Source organism: Calonectris borealis, chromosome 3, assembly GCF_964195595.1.
Source record: "Calonectris borealis chromosome 3, bCalBor7.hap1.2, whole genome shotgun sequence".
In the NCBI taxonomy this organism is placed as follows: Eukaryota; Metazoa; Chordata; class Aves; order Procellariiformes; family Procellariidae; genus Calonectris; species Calonectris borealis.
In genome coordinates, this window is record NC_134314.1 from 81,749,997 (window position 1) to 81,765,633 (window position 15,637).

The 15,637-nt window shown below is 51.2% G+C and overlaps 1 protein-coding gene across 1 annotated transcript; it reads right to left on the reverse strand.

Annotated features, from left to right (window-relative positions):
* Positions 1-4,545: 4,545 nt before the first annotated feature.
* DLL1 (delta like canonical Notch ligand 1) lies at positions 4,546-12,566 on the reverse strand. The gene is made up of 11 exons (XM_075148139.1): positions 12,507-12,566; positions 11,974-12,285; positions 11,664-11,724; positions 11,124-11,381; positions 8,653-8,713; positions 8,044-8,174; positions 7,734-7,903; positions 7,380-7,596; positions 5,874-6,666; positions 5,642-5,756; positions 4,546-5,249 (listed from the first exon to the last, which is right to left on the reverse strand). Exons 1-11 carry the CDS (start codon positions 12,564-12,566, stop codon positions 5,244-5,246), a joined length of 2,184 nt encoding a protein of 727 aa, XP_075004240.1. The 3' UTR covers positions 4,546-5,243.
* Between the last annotated feature and the right edge of the window lie 3,071 nt (positions 12,567-15,637).

Genomic DNA, 15,637 nt, shown 5'->3' on the forward strand with positions numbered 1-15,637 from the left:
GCACAATCACCTGTATCATTGCTACAGTGGTCCCTGCCATGCTTTTGCCCCCACAGTTAGCAGTGTCCCAGGCTGTTCCTAGGCACAAAGCAGGAGCCATCCCCCACAGGCAGTGTGGATGTAAGCAGTCAGTTTGGGGGAGTGTAAGGCAGTTTAACACTATGGATGCAGACTGATCCATACCGACTGGCTGCAGGGCCAGAGAGCAACCCCAGCAGTGTTGAATTTATTGGTGCAGGAGATGAGGCCGCAGCAGCAGGAGAAAAGACCAGGGATGTTTCTCCCTAAGAAAAAAAAAGCCAACCTGTCACGAGGATGCTGTGACTTCCAGCCCCATCTCCGCCGCCGCCCTGCCCCGCTGACCAGGCAGCAGCCCCCCCACAGCAGTGGGTCTGTCGTCCACCTCTGCCTCACTGCGAACAGCAGGATCAGCCGTCGCGTTTTCACAACAGTAGGCCCCATGTTTCATCTGAAAATCTGCCTCGTAGTGCACATCATTGGGTCTTTTCCAGACAGGCTCTTGATTCCTATGACTTGCACCAGTGACACAGGCAGAAAGCCAGGTGTTAACAGCCAGGTGAGAAAAGTGGCTCCCGAGGAGGGAAGGGAACAGAGAGGCTCCCGATTAGTCTGACACAAGTAGATGTCAGGCATCATGAGAGATTGCTACTCAGTTTGGGATTTGGCCCAGAAGTAGTTCTCAGGTCGTTTTCTTTGAAATATATGACTTTGGATGTTAGGCCATTACAATAGGGAGGTTTCCCAGGGTCTGTCAGTGGAGAATTCCCATCTGTATCATTTCTGCAGCTTTCCTCCTTGTCCCTCATAGTCCCAAGATGAGTTTTATCTGTATCTCTACCTGCAAAATGGTTTTGCTGGGAGAGAGCCTGCTACAGCAGAGAGCAGGCTACAGACCTTGATTGCAGGTGCTGATCTGTGAGAGGGGGCTGATGGCACCGTGGCCCCCCACGTTAACACTGCCGTGTGTGGCATCCTTTCTGGGCCGTGGGCACACGGCTGCACCACGTCCCCCCTGCACACACTGCGCACACACTTACACCACCGCGGCTGCCTCCCTCCCCCCGCCGGTTTGTCTCCTTGCTGCCAGTGCAGGGTTTGCGTATCCTCTCTGAGATGATGGATGTTTCAATTGTGATAGGGGTCTTTATTCCATGCAAGCATCTGAAAGCGCTTTGCAAAAATAGCTCGCTACCTCGCAGACAAGCAATCTGACATGCAGAGATAGGAAACAGCCTTACCCGCCTTGGAGGGTATTTTAACGTTCCCCACCACCGCGGTATCCTCTCACAAGCACAAATGACCTTCTCCCTGTTAGCACAACCAGGAGGCCCCCATTTTCCTAAGGTCCTGGAAAGATTAAGTGACACAGGTCCAAGGTTGCACAGGAAGTCTGGAGGGAGCACTGGAAATAGAAGGGGGCCCTCCTGAGTCCCTCCGCAGCGCCTTGACCACAAGACCATCCTTCCTCTCCCAAGGTTACACATCAGGTCTGTGGTGGAGCCAGGAATAGTACCCAAGTTTCCTGACACCCAAGCTGTCCTCCTGCACTGTGTACAAAGTAAGCACAAATATCAATTTAAAGCAATTTATAAACCTGTGTCTTGCAATTAAACCTAAGACATGCTGTCTGAACCCAAAGCTTCCTACATTTCGAAAGCTGTGACACACCTCGCTTAAAAAGTCCCCTTCCACAAACAGGGCAGCTAATACCTCCCTGCAGCTAACTTCTCCTGCTCTTTCAGTGCCTCTGAGTTCCTGACATGTCCTTTCCATGCCAATCCTGCAAATGCCGCTTGCCACAGAGAAACAGGTTTGCAGGCAGAGGCGTGGGCTGAGGGGTGCCCTCTCCGGCCACCCTGTTGAGACCTGGCACCGAACAAGGCCAAGCCCCCCCCGGCCGCTGCAGGGCGGAGGGGAGGAGATGTGCAGGTCAAGGTGGGGCATGAAGGGAGGGTGCCACAGCGACGGCCTGAGGAGGGACCCCAGGTGCGTGCAGCGTCCCCGGGGAGAGCCGGAGCTGTGCTGTGTCAGGAGGGGCACGGTGCCATGTGTCCCTGCAGCTCGTTGGAGCCTTTCCATTAATTTTAATGGCCTTTGGATCAGGCCCTGAATTCTCAGCTGTCCCGGCTAAACGGCCTCCCCAGGCAGGCTCTCCTCTCGTTTTAGAACGAGGAGGCCTTTCGGAGACCCTGCTGACAGGGAGGTTCCTGACGCTTTTTGGCAGCAGAGCTCCCGTCCTCGGGCGAGCGCTGCCCTGGCAGGGCGGAGGCAGGGCGGAGGCAGGCCGGCACCTTCGCTGCCCCTCGCCCGCGGTGTGCACCACCGGCACGCACGGCTCGGCACCTGCACGTGCCGCCCCCTCTCTCAAGCAAACACACGCACGACTTCCACCCCCTGCCCAGATCATCCATTTTTTTTCCCCAGAAAGGCCCAGGTACTGAAGATGAGGAGCATGGATCCAGTGCTCCACGCTGCACGCCTCAACCTGCTCTGGTCACCGAGAGGCCCTGTATACACACACGCTCAGGTTTGGGGGCCTTAGTAGTCCTGTACAAGAAATAAATCCAGCATGTGGCAGTAGCCCCAACCCTGCTCCAGACAGAAACAGAAGAAGCCATTGGGCGCATCTGCGTAGCCATCATTTCGGAAGGTGCTTCAGAAGGACAAGACCGTGCCCTTCTCTTTGCCCACAGTACGTTTTTCTTTGCTTACCAAGCTCAGCACTTCTGGTAATTAGCACACTTGAACAAACTGAGCTTTCCAAAGCTGTTTTGTTTTTAAGTGAAGTTACGTAGATGCCGATGCTGTGCCTCTTTACAAGAACGAGGAGCTGTGTGCCTTTCCAGACCTTTACGTGACACCATATTAAAGTAGTACTTGTTGTAGCGTTAAAAACCTGATGTTATAGGGGCACTCAGCCATCGATGACCTGCCGTTCATTACTTCTGTTTCTACAGAAGCAGCATTAAGCGGGCCCAGCTGAGACCATGGCACTGACTGTGCCTGCTCCAAAAAGCTTGGGAAGAAGAGGAAACAGAGAGAAATAAAGTGATTTGCCCAAGGTTGAAGAGCAAATCAGCAACAGAGATGGCAATAAAACCTACCAAGGCTCACTTGTTTGTCCTGTCTGTGAGATTATGTTCCTCTGAACACCTGCTGCCATGCACACCGTCGTGCCTCATTTAATATATGATACATTGACTGGTTATTGGCAGGTTGTTATGTTACTGCTCAGATTGAAAACGCTGTTCAGACCATCACTGACAGGCTGGTTTTTAATAAATACCTCACATCAGTTTCCTCATGAAAACTTTCCCTAAAAAGACACTTTGGGACAAATGAGGAGGATGACCCTGTTGGGTCACTCCATGAGAAGTCAGTAGATCTTATCTAAGGTTTGGCTTAGCGAGAAGACCTTATAGACGGACAAGCCCCTGCAATCCATGTGAGTTTTCCATTGACCTCACACCAAAGTACAGTTTCCAGTGGTTCATGTACTCACGTACACTAAAACAAGGGGAGCATATATATACTTCACAGTTATAGATCACCAGCTGCCATAATTGCTTGATTGTATCTGCTATCCCACTCTGTGTTTAGGATAGCATCCCCCTCCCCTGAAGTGAATGGGAACAAAGGATTTTCATCGACTCCCCGAAGCTGCAGGAGGTGGCCCACAATAATTGGGGTTCAGTTTTAATGGGGCAAAAAGGAAATTATTTCCTAGATTTTCCTTTTTTTCCTGAAGTGGAAGAACACTTTGCCTGTTTCTGAAGGGCCTCTGCTAGTTAACATACCTGCAGGAGAGCTAGTTAGGGCAAAATAAATTGTGGAAATTGCCTGAGCGTTTGGGGCCATGCCAGGGGACGGGATCACACCTTGCCCCAATATGAAGGCAGCAGGCACCAGGGGCAGAGTGGAAACTAAAGATACAACTAATACTTCAGACAGGTATCATAGCCGGGAGAGTTGTGGCTACCAGCCAATTCAATGTCATCCTTTCCTGGAGAGGGAGGTTTCACCCCTCGGCAGGTGTGACTGGGGGAGCTTACATCCCATGGGTACGCATCAAGAACCTGAGGTGAGGGCCCTCGCCGGCATGCCCTGGGTGTCCCAAACTCCCCTGGACTCCAGGCAAGTGTTTAAGGTTGCGAGAAATGAAGAGCTGAGTCATGACGAGCCCCACATCTGGATTGTGACGCAGCGCACTCGCGCTGCTCTTCCTCAGGAAGTGGTGCCATATGTGTTTACATATATACAGCCCAACACGACTGAGCAAACATTACTCAAGGTTTTGACAGACATTTGCCTTTGGGGTAAGAGAGAGCACAACCATGGGTCAAGAGTTCAGAAGGTTAGGAGGGGAAAGACAGGGGTCTACACAGAACAAGTTGTTCCCCAGTCTTTGTGATAGGTCTCAGTCCTACCCTATCCACCCACAAGTCCACAGAAGCCTGTCAGATGCCTGGTTGCAAGGTTCGGTCAGTTCATCATTGGTTATGGAATAAATGTAGCACTCTGGTTATCATTAATAATATTTATTTTGGAAAAATATTTTAAAAATGAATTTCTTCATTAACAAAACAGTAAAAAAAACCTCAAATAACATTTGCACAATATTCCATAAATACATTTATATACAAAAAAATATAGTCACATAGACCCGAAGTGCCTTTGTACATATTTACCAAAAAATTTAAATTATAAAAAAATGAACATCACAAAATACTCAAGCTTTACAATTATCATGAAAATATTTTTACAAATTCAAAAAAATAACACACTTTTTCTCACCTAGTAAAAACACATTTTAGTATCAAAAAAGACAATAAAGGCAGTGTTTGTGTCTCTAATTCAAGAAAAGACTGGCTCATAAGAATCCAAAATATACACTTCAGGCAGTGCATGCTTCTTATGTAGTAATTAAGTCCATTCATTTAAATATATATAGAAAAGCAACTGACCATAGTGCAATGATAAAATTCATAAAAGGCAGTGCAACAGTAATCCTTGAACACAGACCCTTGCCTGGTGCTCATCTTGTTTCTTTATTTTGCAGTCACTTTGCTAACTTCAGTAGAGAACCAGCTCAAGCCTGAATTTAGTTTCTCAGCAGCAGTCAGTGAAGGAATCTATCTCCCATTCCTCTTTCAGCAGCATTCATCGGGGCACGTCTCCTCTGAAATTGTTCTGAACAACCACCTTGCCATATCGCCTCTGGTTTACACCTGGTGAGAGAAAACACGAGCAGAGATCAGAAGAGGTTAATGGAAAGTAAGAAGAGGGCTGTAAGGCTGCAGAGGGTCGGGACTCTTGTCTTTACGCCGGGCAAGAATGGACTCTGCATGAAGCACGCTAAGGGGTAGGTCAGCAGACCACAACCACACTATTATTGTGCCCTTTCTGCAAAAGTCATCGTACCCGTAATATCCACAGCAGCAAGTCACTGAGCTTGTCTTTACAACGTCCACAGTACGACAAACTCCAGCTGGCTGGATTTCAACAGGTACAAATCGCTGTGGCACCATGGAAAAGAGTTTAGCTGCCCTGACGTGTGTTAGGTGAGGGTTGTGCACCAAGACTTTTCTCTGCTGTTCCAACTGCCAGGCAGTATACTAACCTCAGTTGCTATGATGCACTCGTCTTTCTCTTCTGATATGACATACACCGACTGGTACTTTGTGTCCTTTGAAGTGGAATATACTGAATCTGGTCGTTTTCTTTCAGAAGTATCACTATTGAAGACAAAAAGAGACAACACAGGTCAGATGGCTGTTGCTTAATGCTACCTATGAGACACACACCCCCCCTTCAGAGTCAAGCTACCCCCCGCACTCAGATGTGAGAGATACCTCTTTAGTTGTACTGCACTTTTCTCCTCTGCCTCTGAATCATACGTTTCACACTTGGCTTCACATTTGCTGTGCTCCTCTTTAACAGAGTCCTCGTTCTTGAGTTCATGCACCAAATTGTAATCCACTGATGGGTATCTGACTTTGTAGCCATTTTTGTCAGAGTTATCGCTGTGAAAGTCTACTTTCTTATTTGTGTTTTTAATCTGAGTGGCACCAATGACACTTATGGAAATGTCCTTCTCGCGCTGGCAGTTCGCCAGGTTGTTCATGGTCTCAGTCTCGCTCCTGCAGGCATCAGGCTGGTGGTGCCTCTTCTGCACTCTGAGCCTGACGCAGACGACCACAGCAGCGCACCCCAGCAGCAGCATGAGGACCAGAATAATCCCGGCGCAGACGGCGATCCAGGGGAACTGGGCATTCTGGCCTTCCGTGTACTTCTCGGTGAAGTCGACGATGACTGGTCCCTGAGGCGGCTCGGGGAGCAAAAATTGGCAGTTGAGCCCGCCGTACCCCCGGGCGCACTCACAGACGTAGCGGTTGTTTCTTTCGTGGCAGGTGGCCCCGTTGTGGCAGGGGTTGTGTTCGCATCTGCTCACTGGGGTGCTGCAGTTCTTCCCGTTGTATCCCGGGGGGCAGGTGCAGGAATAGTCATTGATGCCATCCTGACAGGTCCCTCCGTTGACGCAGGGAAAGGAGGCACAGTCGTCCACGTTGTCATCACAGTGTCTCCCAGTGAAGCCAGCCTGGCACTGGCATATGTAGGAGTTCCCCAGGTCGACGCACTGGGCTCCTGCAAGACATCAAGGGAGACGAGCGCTGAGTGGTGGGCAGCCAGACCCGACAGCCTCCCACCTGCTGCTCTCGGGGTGACCGTCACAACCAGCAGCTGAGAAAAGCTTTCTTATTGAGAGGTTAGCTCAACCTTTGCCAAGTCTGATCCACCATAAAAAGTACGGGGTTTTTTTAAGGAAGATATTTGTTAATCAGATCTATTTTTCATTCTCCATCCTATTCCCTTTTTAACATTTCACTCAGCTTGGACAACAAAGCTAGTCCAGATCAGGTTAACACCACAATCTCACGTTACAGAGTTTGAGTAGCAATGAATGAGGAGGACTGCAGTAAAGAAAGTCTTCACTAGTTTAATCAAAACAGGAAGATTACTGTTACCAGATTACAAGTAATAATTTTTAGCACTTGTATGGCATTTTGCATCCATAGACCTCAAAGAGTCTTTGCAAAACATTTGCAAGTATAATCCTCCACATTTTTATGCATGAAGCTTCAGGCCAAGTTACCTGGCCACAGTCACCCGTTGAGAAAATGCGATCTGCGGCAGTGGCCCAAACCATTACATTTTAAGTACAGTTCCTCCACCAAGTCAACTATTGACGTGACATGGACCATGATTGATCAGTGGGCCTTGTTAAGAACTCCAGACCAGAAGCCAAAGTAACTGGATGGTCTCCTTTTAGAAGGTGACTGTAGCATGTTTGGCCTTACCATTAGCACAAGGGCTGGAACTGCAGTAATCGATTTTCTTTTCACAGTTGAACCCAGAATAACCCAGTGGGCAACGGCAGCTGTATCCCCCATCAGGGTTGTCGGTGCATCGCCCACCATTGAAGCATGGTCCGTCAGCACAAGTCATGGCGCTCAGCTCACAGTTTTTACCATAGAAGCCCGGGGGGCAGGTACAGGAATAGCTGTTCTCGAGATCCTGGGGGGAAAAAGTGAGAAATGGTCAAAATATTTATCTGAAGTTGCTTTGAAATCCAAAAAGGGATTTTGAAAATCAGTAAACTGACATTAACTCCTCCCCTGGGGTTTCAGATGGCACAAGCAACTCAAACTTACAGTGCAGCTTCCACCATTCTTGCAAGGGTTGGCGTCACATTCATTGATTTCAATCTCACAGTTGGAGCCTGTGTACCCGGGTCGGCAAGAACAAGTGTAGCTCCCCTGACCAGTGTTGGTGCATGTGGCACCGTTCTTGCAGGGCTTGTGGTGGGTGCAGTAGTTCAGGTCTGTAAAAGATTTTTTTTTAAAATGAGGGCAGTCAAGATACTTGCTACTTTGCAAGGCTAGCACAGAGTGGGTGAGCTGGAAATAGCCGTTTGCTTTCTGCGTTTTAAAACAGACGCTCAGGCAAGGACTGAGAACTCACCCTGGTTGCAGAAAAGGCCACCCCAGCCTTCCTGGCAGTTGCACTGCCACGGCTGCTGACAGGTACCATGGAGGCAGCCTGGGTATCGGATGCACTCATCACAATATCGCCCCTGCCAACCCACTCTGCATCTGAAAAAAAAAACCAACAACAAAGTCTCGTCAGATTTAGACTTCTCACAGTTGGAAACCCTATCGCAAACTCTGCAAACACACTGATGCCAGGGATCAAGTTTCCTAAAAGCCCTCGGTGATCCTTCATGTGAGAAAGTCACCGAGTCCAACCGTAGCATCAGCTTTCATCGGTCCCAGCTATTTCTTCCACTTCCTTAGATAGAGCCATGGCTCCAGGTAGTAAATTTGTTTACTCTAATAACAAACAGCTAAACCTTACACACAGCACTGTAAACTCATTAGGTTAATATTAATGGCACTGATGTTTGACTTGTAGATTAATACTTTGATCTGGCATCACCTGGATTTCTCAAATTACCATCTAATATGAAGAAAGGCATTTAAACCGGCCCTTCAAATGACCAATGGCTTACTTCACACCAGAGCATCAATGTTAAAGACAAAGAAGGGAGCAGGAGCGGAGTGGAAAACTTACTTGCATTCCCCAGGTTTGTCACAAAAGCCGTGTTGCTCATCGCATCCAGGCAAACAAATCGCTGTAAACAAACCAAGCAGGGAGAGGCATCAGCACCGGGGCCGAACACCTCCCTTTTACAAGTCTGATCCCAAGAGCACCTTGCGGCTGGGGAGCGAGCCCCTTTTACTAGGTCGGGGCAGTTAAGCGCAGCTGAGTTAATCTCTGGAGTCTGCAGGAGTATTGATCTCGCCCCGTAACTGGGCACTTTACTTATCGCCGGGGATGAGCATTCTTCTTAATACAGTTGCACACAGACAAAAGAGGGCTCACAATTGCTCCCTTCCCCACAGCCCCTCACCCCCCTTCCCTTCCCAGTGAGGGTCAGAAGTCCTTTTTTCCAATTCTATGCACACAGCTCCACCTCTTAATATCCCCCGAAAGTGTGTGTGCAGATAAGAGTGGACAGCTGGTGTGCAGGGTGCCAGTGCAAGACAGCTGCTCTATTGTCTATTCTCTCCCAGCAGCTGCCCCACTGCAACAATACCCCGGCCCCGGAGCCAATGGGGCCGGCGGCCGGCGGCCGGGCAGCCTATCCCTGCCCACAGCTAATCTATGGCACGCGCGTGATTTCGCTGCAAAAAAACTTTTTTTTTTTTCTTATTCAAATAAATAAGTCTAAAGTTCTTCCTCCCTCCTTTCCCCCCTCCGCCCCGCTCTGAAAAGGGGCGGGCGGGTGGGTGCAGCCCTGGTAAAAGAGGTAAGCGGGCCAGCGGGAGGGAGGATGAGGGAAGGGAAAAAAAGGGACTTCTGCTCATTACTTCGCCTGGTTATGGAACTCATTAAGCAGGCACTGCAAAGTTTTAATTCAACAAAGCCAGCCGGAGACAATGGCATGCGAGGGGAAGGGGGGGGAGAAGAAAAAGAAAGAAAGAATCGTCGCTGATAATCAGATCGCCTCCAAGTTGGAAAGAATGGAGCTGGGGGCAAGGCGACGGGAAGCAATCTGCGACTGGCAGCTCCGGTCGCTAACGGCAAAACATTCTTCTTGCATGCACACATAAACACATCTCCCCTGCCTAGTAGGTTTGCGTCGCTGTTATAAGCTGGTTTTTTGTGAGGAGGAAAGCAGAGCGAAGAACGTATGTAACGAGTCGAGAAAGACGGACAGCCCTCTACTTTGCTATGGGAAGAGCAGCAATGTACAGGCATCCAAAAGTGCTGACAGCCCCAAAAAAGCTCATTATCAAAATGCTTCCTTTTTCCCCACCCCTTGACACAACTGGGCTAGGCACTTTTGATCATGGGAAAGGTTGTAGTTCCTATTTAAAACACTATCAAAGGAAATGCGAGCCCCTCTGCCTGCTGTTTATTGTGCAACATTGTACCATGAACTGCTAAAAGCATCCTAGCAGTCACTAACAGTGTGAATAATCCATTTGGGCTCGTTTGATAGCAGCTTAGCTGAGGCCACAGTGTAGGTGGGCTTTAAGAAAAACATAAACACAACAAGAAGACCAAGATGCTGCTTTACAACCTGTAACTGTTTTCTCCCTGCCTGCCTGGCCCTTTGATGACTGGAGGGGAGCACTCGCCCAGCACATCATCTACCAGCGTACTTCAGATCTGTGTATACACAAAACAGAGAATGCCGTCACATGCTGCAGCAGGAGCTCTGTGTGCATGTTTGGCTGTACACCGCTATGTATCTACAAAGGTGCAGGTATCTGACATCCTTGACTATCCTCTCTGATATCTGCTTGCTGTCCCAGTTTATCCTGCTGTATCAACACACCACATTCCTCAACAACTTCAAGCTCAGATGTACTTAAAACTCATGTCCCTCGCTACTTTATTAGTAGTAAAGATCATGGCAATGGCACATAAGAGAGATGGGGAAGAAGTTCTTGTGGCTCCAGGTGCAACAGCCTCTGTTAGTGGCAGTTTATGTGTACCTCAAATGAGAAATGTACAGTCTAGAGGCCACAGAGAATATCTTGGACCTCCCAATACTTGTCTCAATGTAAGGTGGCAAGACATCAGACCATAACAGGCCTACCAATAGGTCTGCCGCATGGATGTTGCCAAAGCCTAGCTCCCTTTCCTGAAGCCGTGTACCCTGTAGATGATGATGTCAAAGTACCATGGTTGAAGGGGTGGCTAAGTATAAAAACTAGTCCTGATATATTTTAATAAATACTCAAGCAACTGCTGAAAACTTTGCTATCAGATTTGATGTCTACGGCACTGTGTAATGTTGGCACTGACATTTTATTAGCTTGAGAAGGGGCTGCCTGCGTTAACTTTCTGTGGCAATGCTGAGGACCTCCCGTCCCCCGCACCAGTAAAGCCTGTACACAGCACCAGGCCTCCACCCACTGTAGCTTGGTTCCCCCTCTCCCGTGGGGCCTGATGTCAGAGAAACACCCCCCAAGAGCTCAGGGGACACTGCTGCAACCGGCACCCGGGAAGACAAGAAGGTGGACACTCACGCTCAGTGCAGTACTGGCCTTTCCAGCCCGGGTTGCAGACCTTCTCGCCACGCTCTCCGCAAGTGAAGTGACCAAAGGCATCGTCCCGGGGTCGGCAGAAGACAGAGCAGCCTTCTCCGTAGTAGTGCTCGTCGCACACGAAGCGATAGGAGTACTTGAGGTCAGTGCGGCCACTGCTGTGCAGGTCCTGGGACCACTCTTCACCCACCGCTAAGTGCCTCTGGGTGGCCAGGCGGCTGATGAGGCGCTCAGGGTTTTCTGTGTGAAAGTGGAGAGGAGAGGCATGATTAGGGACCCTGAAGCAGGCAGGGGTGTAGGAAAATGCTCAACTGGGGGTCTCTAGTGGGAGGGGAACCACAGAGGCGGAATGATAGGGCTGCATGCCAACAGGTTGGCCTCTCTTCCCATGGTCTCCTGAAGAAGAGCAGGGATGGGATGGGATGGGATGGGGGGAACATGCTGCACACCGCAGAGGGAGTGGCCGAGTGGGGCCACAGGGCTGGGATTATTCAGGGGAAGAGCCTGTTTCTGGACAGTTACCTGTGGTGAGGTCATCAGGAGAGTCCGTATGCAGAGCCTCAATGATGAGCGAGAAGGTGCCCTGGGGAAAGAAGGAGCAGAGACATCCCACCGGGAGAGCGTGAGAGCAGGCAGGGCCAGGGGGCAGCGCCCCCAGCCCCCCAGGAGTTATCAGTCGCCCCCAGACACCCCCGGGGGATCGGTGGCCCCTTGGAAAGGCGCTTGCCCAGCTGGGGTGGCCCGGGTGTGTGGGATGGGATGGGAGGGGGCGGGATGGGATGGGATGGGATGGGACGTGGGCCGCCTCCTCCCGCGCCGCCCCCCCACTTACGGGCCAGGTGAAGCCGAAGGGGAAGCGGATGGGGTTGCTGAAGGCGGGGTCGGCGCCGCCCGCGCCGTCGGGGACGCTGAAGGAGTTGGCGCCGAGGACGGGGGTGATGGCGCTGCCGTAGGTGCAGGGCGGCTCGGGGGAGACGCTGGCCTGGTAGTGCTTGAGGCAGACGCGGAAGAAGGTCTTGCAGTCGCACTGCTGCAGCCCGCCGCCGCCGGGGCCGCCCCCGCGGCAGCAGTTGCGGTTGCTGAGCAGCCCCTTCTTATTGACAAACTCCTGCAGCTTCAGCTCGAAGACCCCGGAGCAGCCGACCTGCGGGGCGGGGACAGCGGCCGTCAGCCCGCCGAGCAGCCCGCTCCCCTGGCCCGACCCCAGCCCCGCCGGGCATCGGCGGGACTGACACCCCCCTCCCCGACGCCCCTCCCCGCTTCTCCCGGCTGCAACAGGCAGCAACAGTCCTCGGCACCCCCGCGGGACCCCCCGGTGCAGGGACCACCGCAGGTATTTCTGCCCCCCACCCCGCGGGCACTTACCTGGCAGCGGCTCAGCAGCACCGAGAGGAGGGCGAGCGTCAGCATGAACCGACCTCCCATTTTGGAGGGGCAGCTCTGGTGCCCTCGCTTTCCTCCCCCTTGTCTTCTCGTCAGAGGGGAAAGGGGAGAGTGTCTCTCGGGGGAAGTGAAAAACACAGCGGCCAAAGCCGCTCGCCCCAGCAGAGCTGGAAGAGTTAGTGTCACAGTCTCCTTCTTTCAGGAGTGTCTCTGACTTTTTTTTTCCCTCTGTCGATACCTCTAGGTGTAGCCTGTCGGCGACTGACAGCTCTTTCGGATAGCAAAAGAAAAAGAAAGGAAAAAAAAAGAAAAAAAAAAAAAAGGTTAAGATTAATCTGCTAAACTCTTTTTCTTTCCCAATCCACGGTGCTCCTCCTTTTCTCCAGGAAGAAAAAATAAAAATAAAAATAAAAAAATAAAAGCAACTTAATTCCCAACAGAGGCAGAGAAAAGGCTTCCCAAGGAAGATTAAAAATCGACGATCTGGAAATCCCTGCAGAGGCAGCGGCGGACGCGGAGGCAGCGGCGATAATTCCCGGTGCGGTGAGATGCGGGAGCGGCTCTGCGCGGCTCTGCGCGGCTGCGCTCGCCCTGCGCACGTCGGGGCTGGTGGGTGTCAAACGGCAGTGGCGGCGGGCAGGTCACGTCGAAGCCTTGATCTCCTTTTTTCCTTTTTCCTTTTTTCTTTTTTTTTTTTTTTTTTTGCAAAAGCAGCGAAGCTCTCTTTCCTTGTTGTGGGCTTACTTTTGTTTTTAGAGGAATCCCAGCCAACAAAAATAAGCTCGTGTCTCAATAGCGGCGCACTGAGCGTGTCCGGGTGTGCTCCTACGGGGGAGGGGGTGCCTGCTCTGCGCCGCTGCTCGGCTCTCTCCGAGGGTGAAGCGCTAAGGATCTGCCTCTCCTTGGGCGCCTGCCTCCCTTATATCCCGCCGGCCGCCTGCATGCCTAATGAGATGCAAATGAGCAGCCCCCCAATCTGGCTAGAGCTGTCACAAAGGAGCCACTTTTCCAAACCCTCCTCTCAATGGATCGCCAAATGGTCAGTGAGCTGTAAAATGTGCAACCCTCCTCCCCCTCCCCTCCGCGCTCACAAAACGTGCTCATTTACATTCCTGCAAATTTGGTAACCGCAAGAATCCCCCTTCTGCTCCGGGGAGAGGGTAACACCCCCTCTGCACTGGAGAGAGGCAGCGCAACACGCTCCGGCGAGAAAACAACCCCGGGGACTGTAATTACCTCTTGAAACGTGCAAAGCAACCGCCGTGCCCCCAAAAAGTAACTCGGTGATCATGACCGCTTCCAAGGGGCATCTTCGGCTTTAAAGGGACGAGGGAGGTGGGAGCCAGCGGGGCACGACAAGGGGAATCTGATCCCTTGAAATTCACACCGCATTTCCCCTGGCGTAACCGGGATAATTGGGGAGGGGGGGAATGAATTTGCGCGAACCGAGCCGGGACTCGCTCGTCCCTTGGCTCCTCTCACAACGCTCATCCCGCCGGCGGAGGGAAGGGGGGTGCCGGGGGTCCCGGCGGCGGGGAAAGGCAATGGCAGGGCGCGGGTGGCTTCGCGGAGGGGACCCATGGAGAGGACCCGTCTGCGGGGCTCCGCGGGTCCCGTCCCCGCCACAACCGCTACCGGAGAGAGCCACCCGCTCCGCCCGGGTCCCGCACCCCTCTAGGATTATTATCATCATCACCAGCAACCTCTCCCTCTCTCTCTCTTTTTTCCTCCTTCAGCTTAGTAAAAAGTGAGTTTGGTGTGTGTCGTTCGCGTGGCTGTCATTAAGGCCGTTTGTTATTGTGTGAGGGCTGAATCAGTTAGCTCTTTGTGCTCTCAGCTGTATGGTAATGTAGACAGCACCTGCTCCCTGCACAATGCGAGGGAGAGAAAGAGCTCCCCTCGGCGCACGCTACTGCCTCTACAACAATGTCCGCACATTTTTTAAAGAAATCCCTTCCAGTACTTCCCCCCTCCGTAAAAAAAAAAAAAAAAAAAAAACACACACCACCAAAAAAACCCAAACCAACTTTACACCAACCGTCACCTTATTATTTTTTTTACATATCCATCAGACACTAGAACTTTTGTTTTGATCCTAAAAACATGGAAAGGAGTTTACTGATGCGGTGAAAGAGGGATAGGGATGATTACCATTTGAGCAGTTTCTTAATGATGGATGGAAGCGGGGGATAAAAGTTGGAGGGCGACTCTGGCATGTCACTCGAAGCGGGGTTTTCCACTTTGTTCGGGCCCTCTGTTTAAACACCTTCGGTAGGCGCAGGCGGATTCATTAGGATGCAAGGTGTAACTGTCTCTGTAAATGTCATTTTAATTGTAACAGATCATTTCAGCACAGATTAAGCTTGTGTGCGAAAGGAGAGGATTTGGCTACAATAACCTCACTGTAGGTATGCCGTGCTAAAAGCCTTATTATGGAGACTTTATTGGGTTGAAACGTGCATTTGCATGGCAAAATGTGACTTTCATTGAAGCAGATGTCTTGATCACAAATTATCTTACAATGCGCTAGGAAAAAAAAAATCTTAAAGACTTCTTAAAGTAAAAGCATTGGGTAATACCAATTAAAAGAAAATCACTAATGAGTTCATTCAGCCCAGCTCTTCTTGACTGTTCCAGGACTGTAGCTGCCCACGTTCACTTACTGGGGGTTTGTGGCACCTACTGCAAACCCAGGCAGGTACCCTCGGTACTTAAACAAGCATCCAGACTTTCGCCACTCAACGTGTGTGTCCTTTACATCTAGTTTTGGTCAAACGAGCCGTCTACATCCAGGTACTCTTCTCCCCTCTCCCCGCCCCTCGACGCTTAAGTGAAAGCTTAAATGTACAGGAATGTTTGGGGTTTTTTTTTACCCCGGAGTTATATCTGGGCAGAGAGGGGAGCAGCGATCCCGCAGGCACGGTGCGAGGGCGCAGGGAAGGCGGCCCGAGGGGGGACCGGAGCGGGCGGCGGGTCCCCGGAGGACGGGCCGCCCGCCCCCGCGGTGCCCAGCCTCTGCAGCGGGGAGCGGGGGGGCGCACCCCGCAGCAACGCCGGGTTTAACTCTACATTACTTTTGCCACCTAGCGTCAACATCTTTTCAAGTGGCTTGC

Excerpts from the sequence above, each read along its gene's own strand:
- DLL1 (XM_075148139.1), bottom strand. The coding sequence starts at position 12,566 with ATGGGAGGTCGGTTCATGCTGACGCTCGCCCTCCTCTCGGTGCTGCTG. Across the intron at positions 11,725-11,973 it reads CCTTCGGCTTCACCTGGCCC|GGCACCTTCTCGCTCATCAT; the intron begins GTAAGTGGGGGG and ends TTCTTTCCCCAG. Across the intron at positions 11,382-11,663 it reads TCCTGATGACCTCACCACAG|AAAACCCTGAGCGCCTCATC; the intron begins GTAACTGTCCAG and ends ACTTTCACACAG.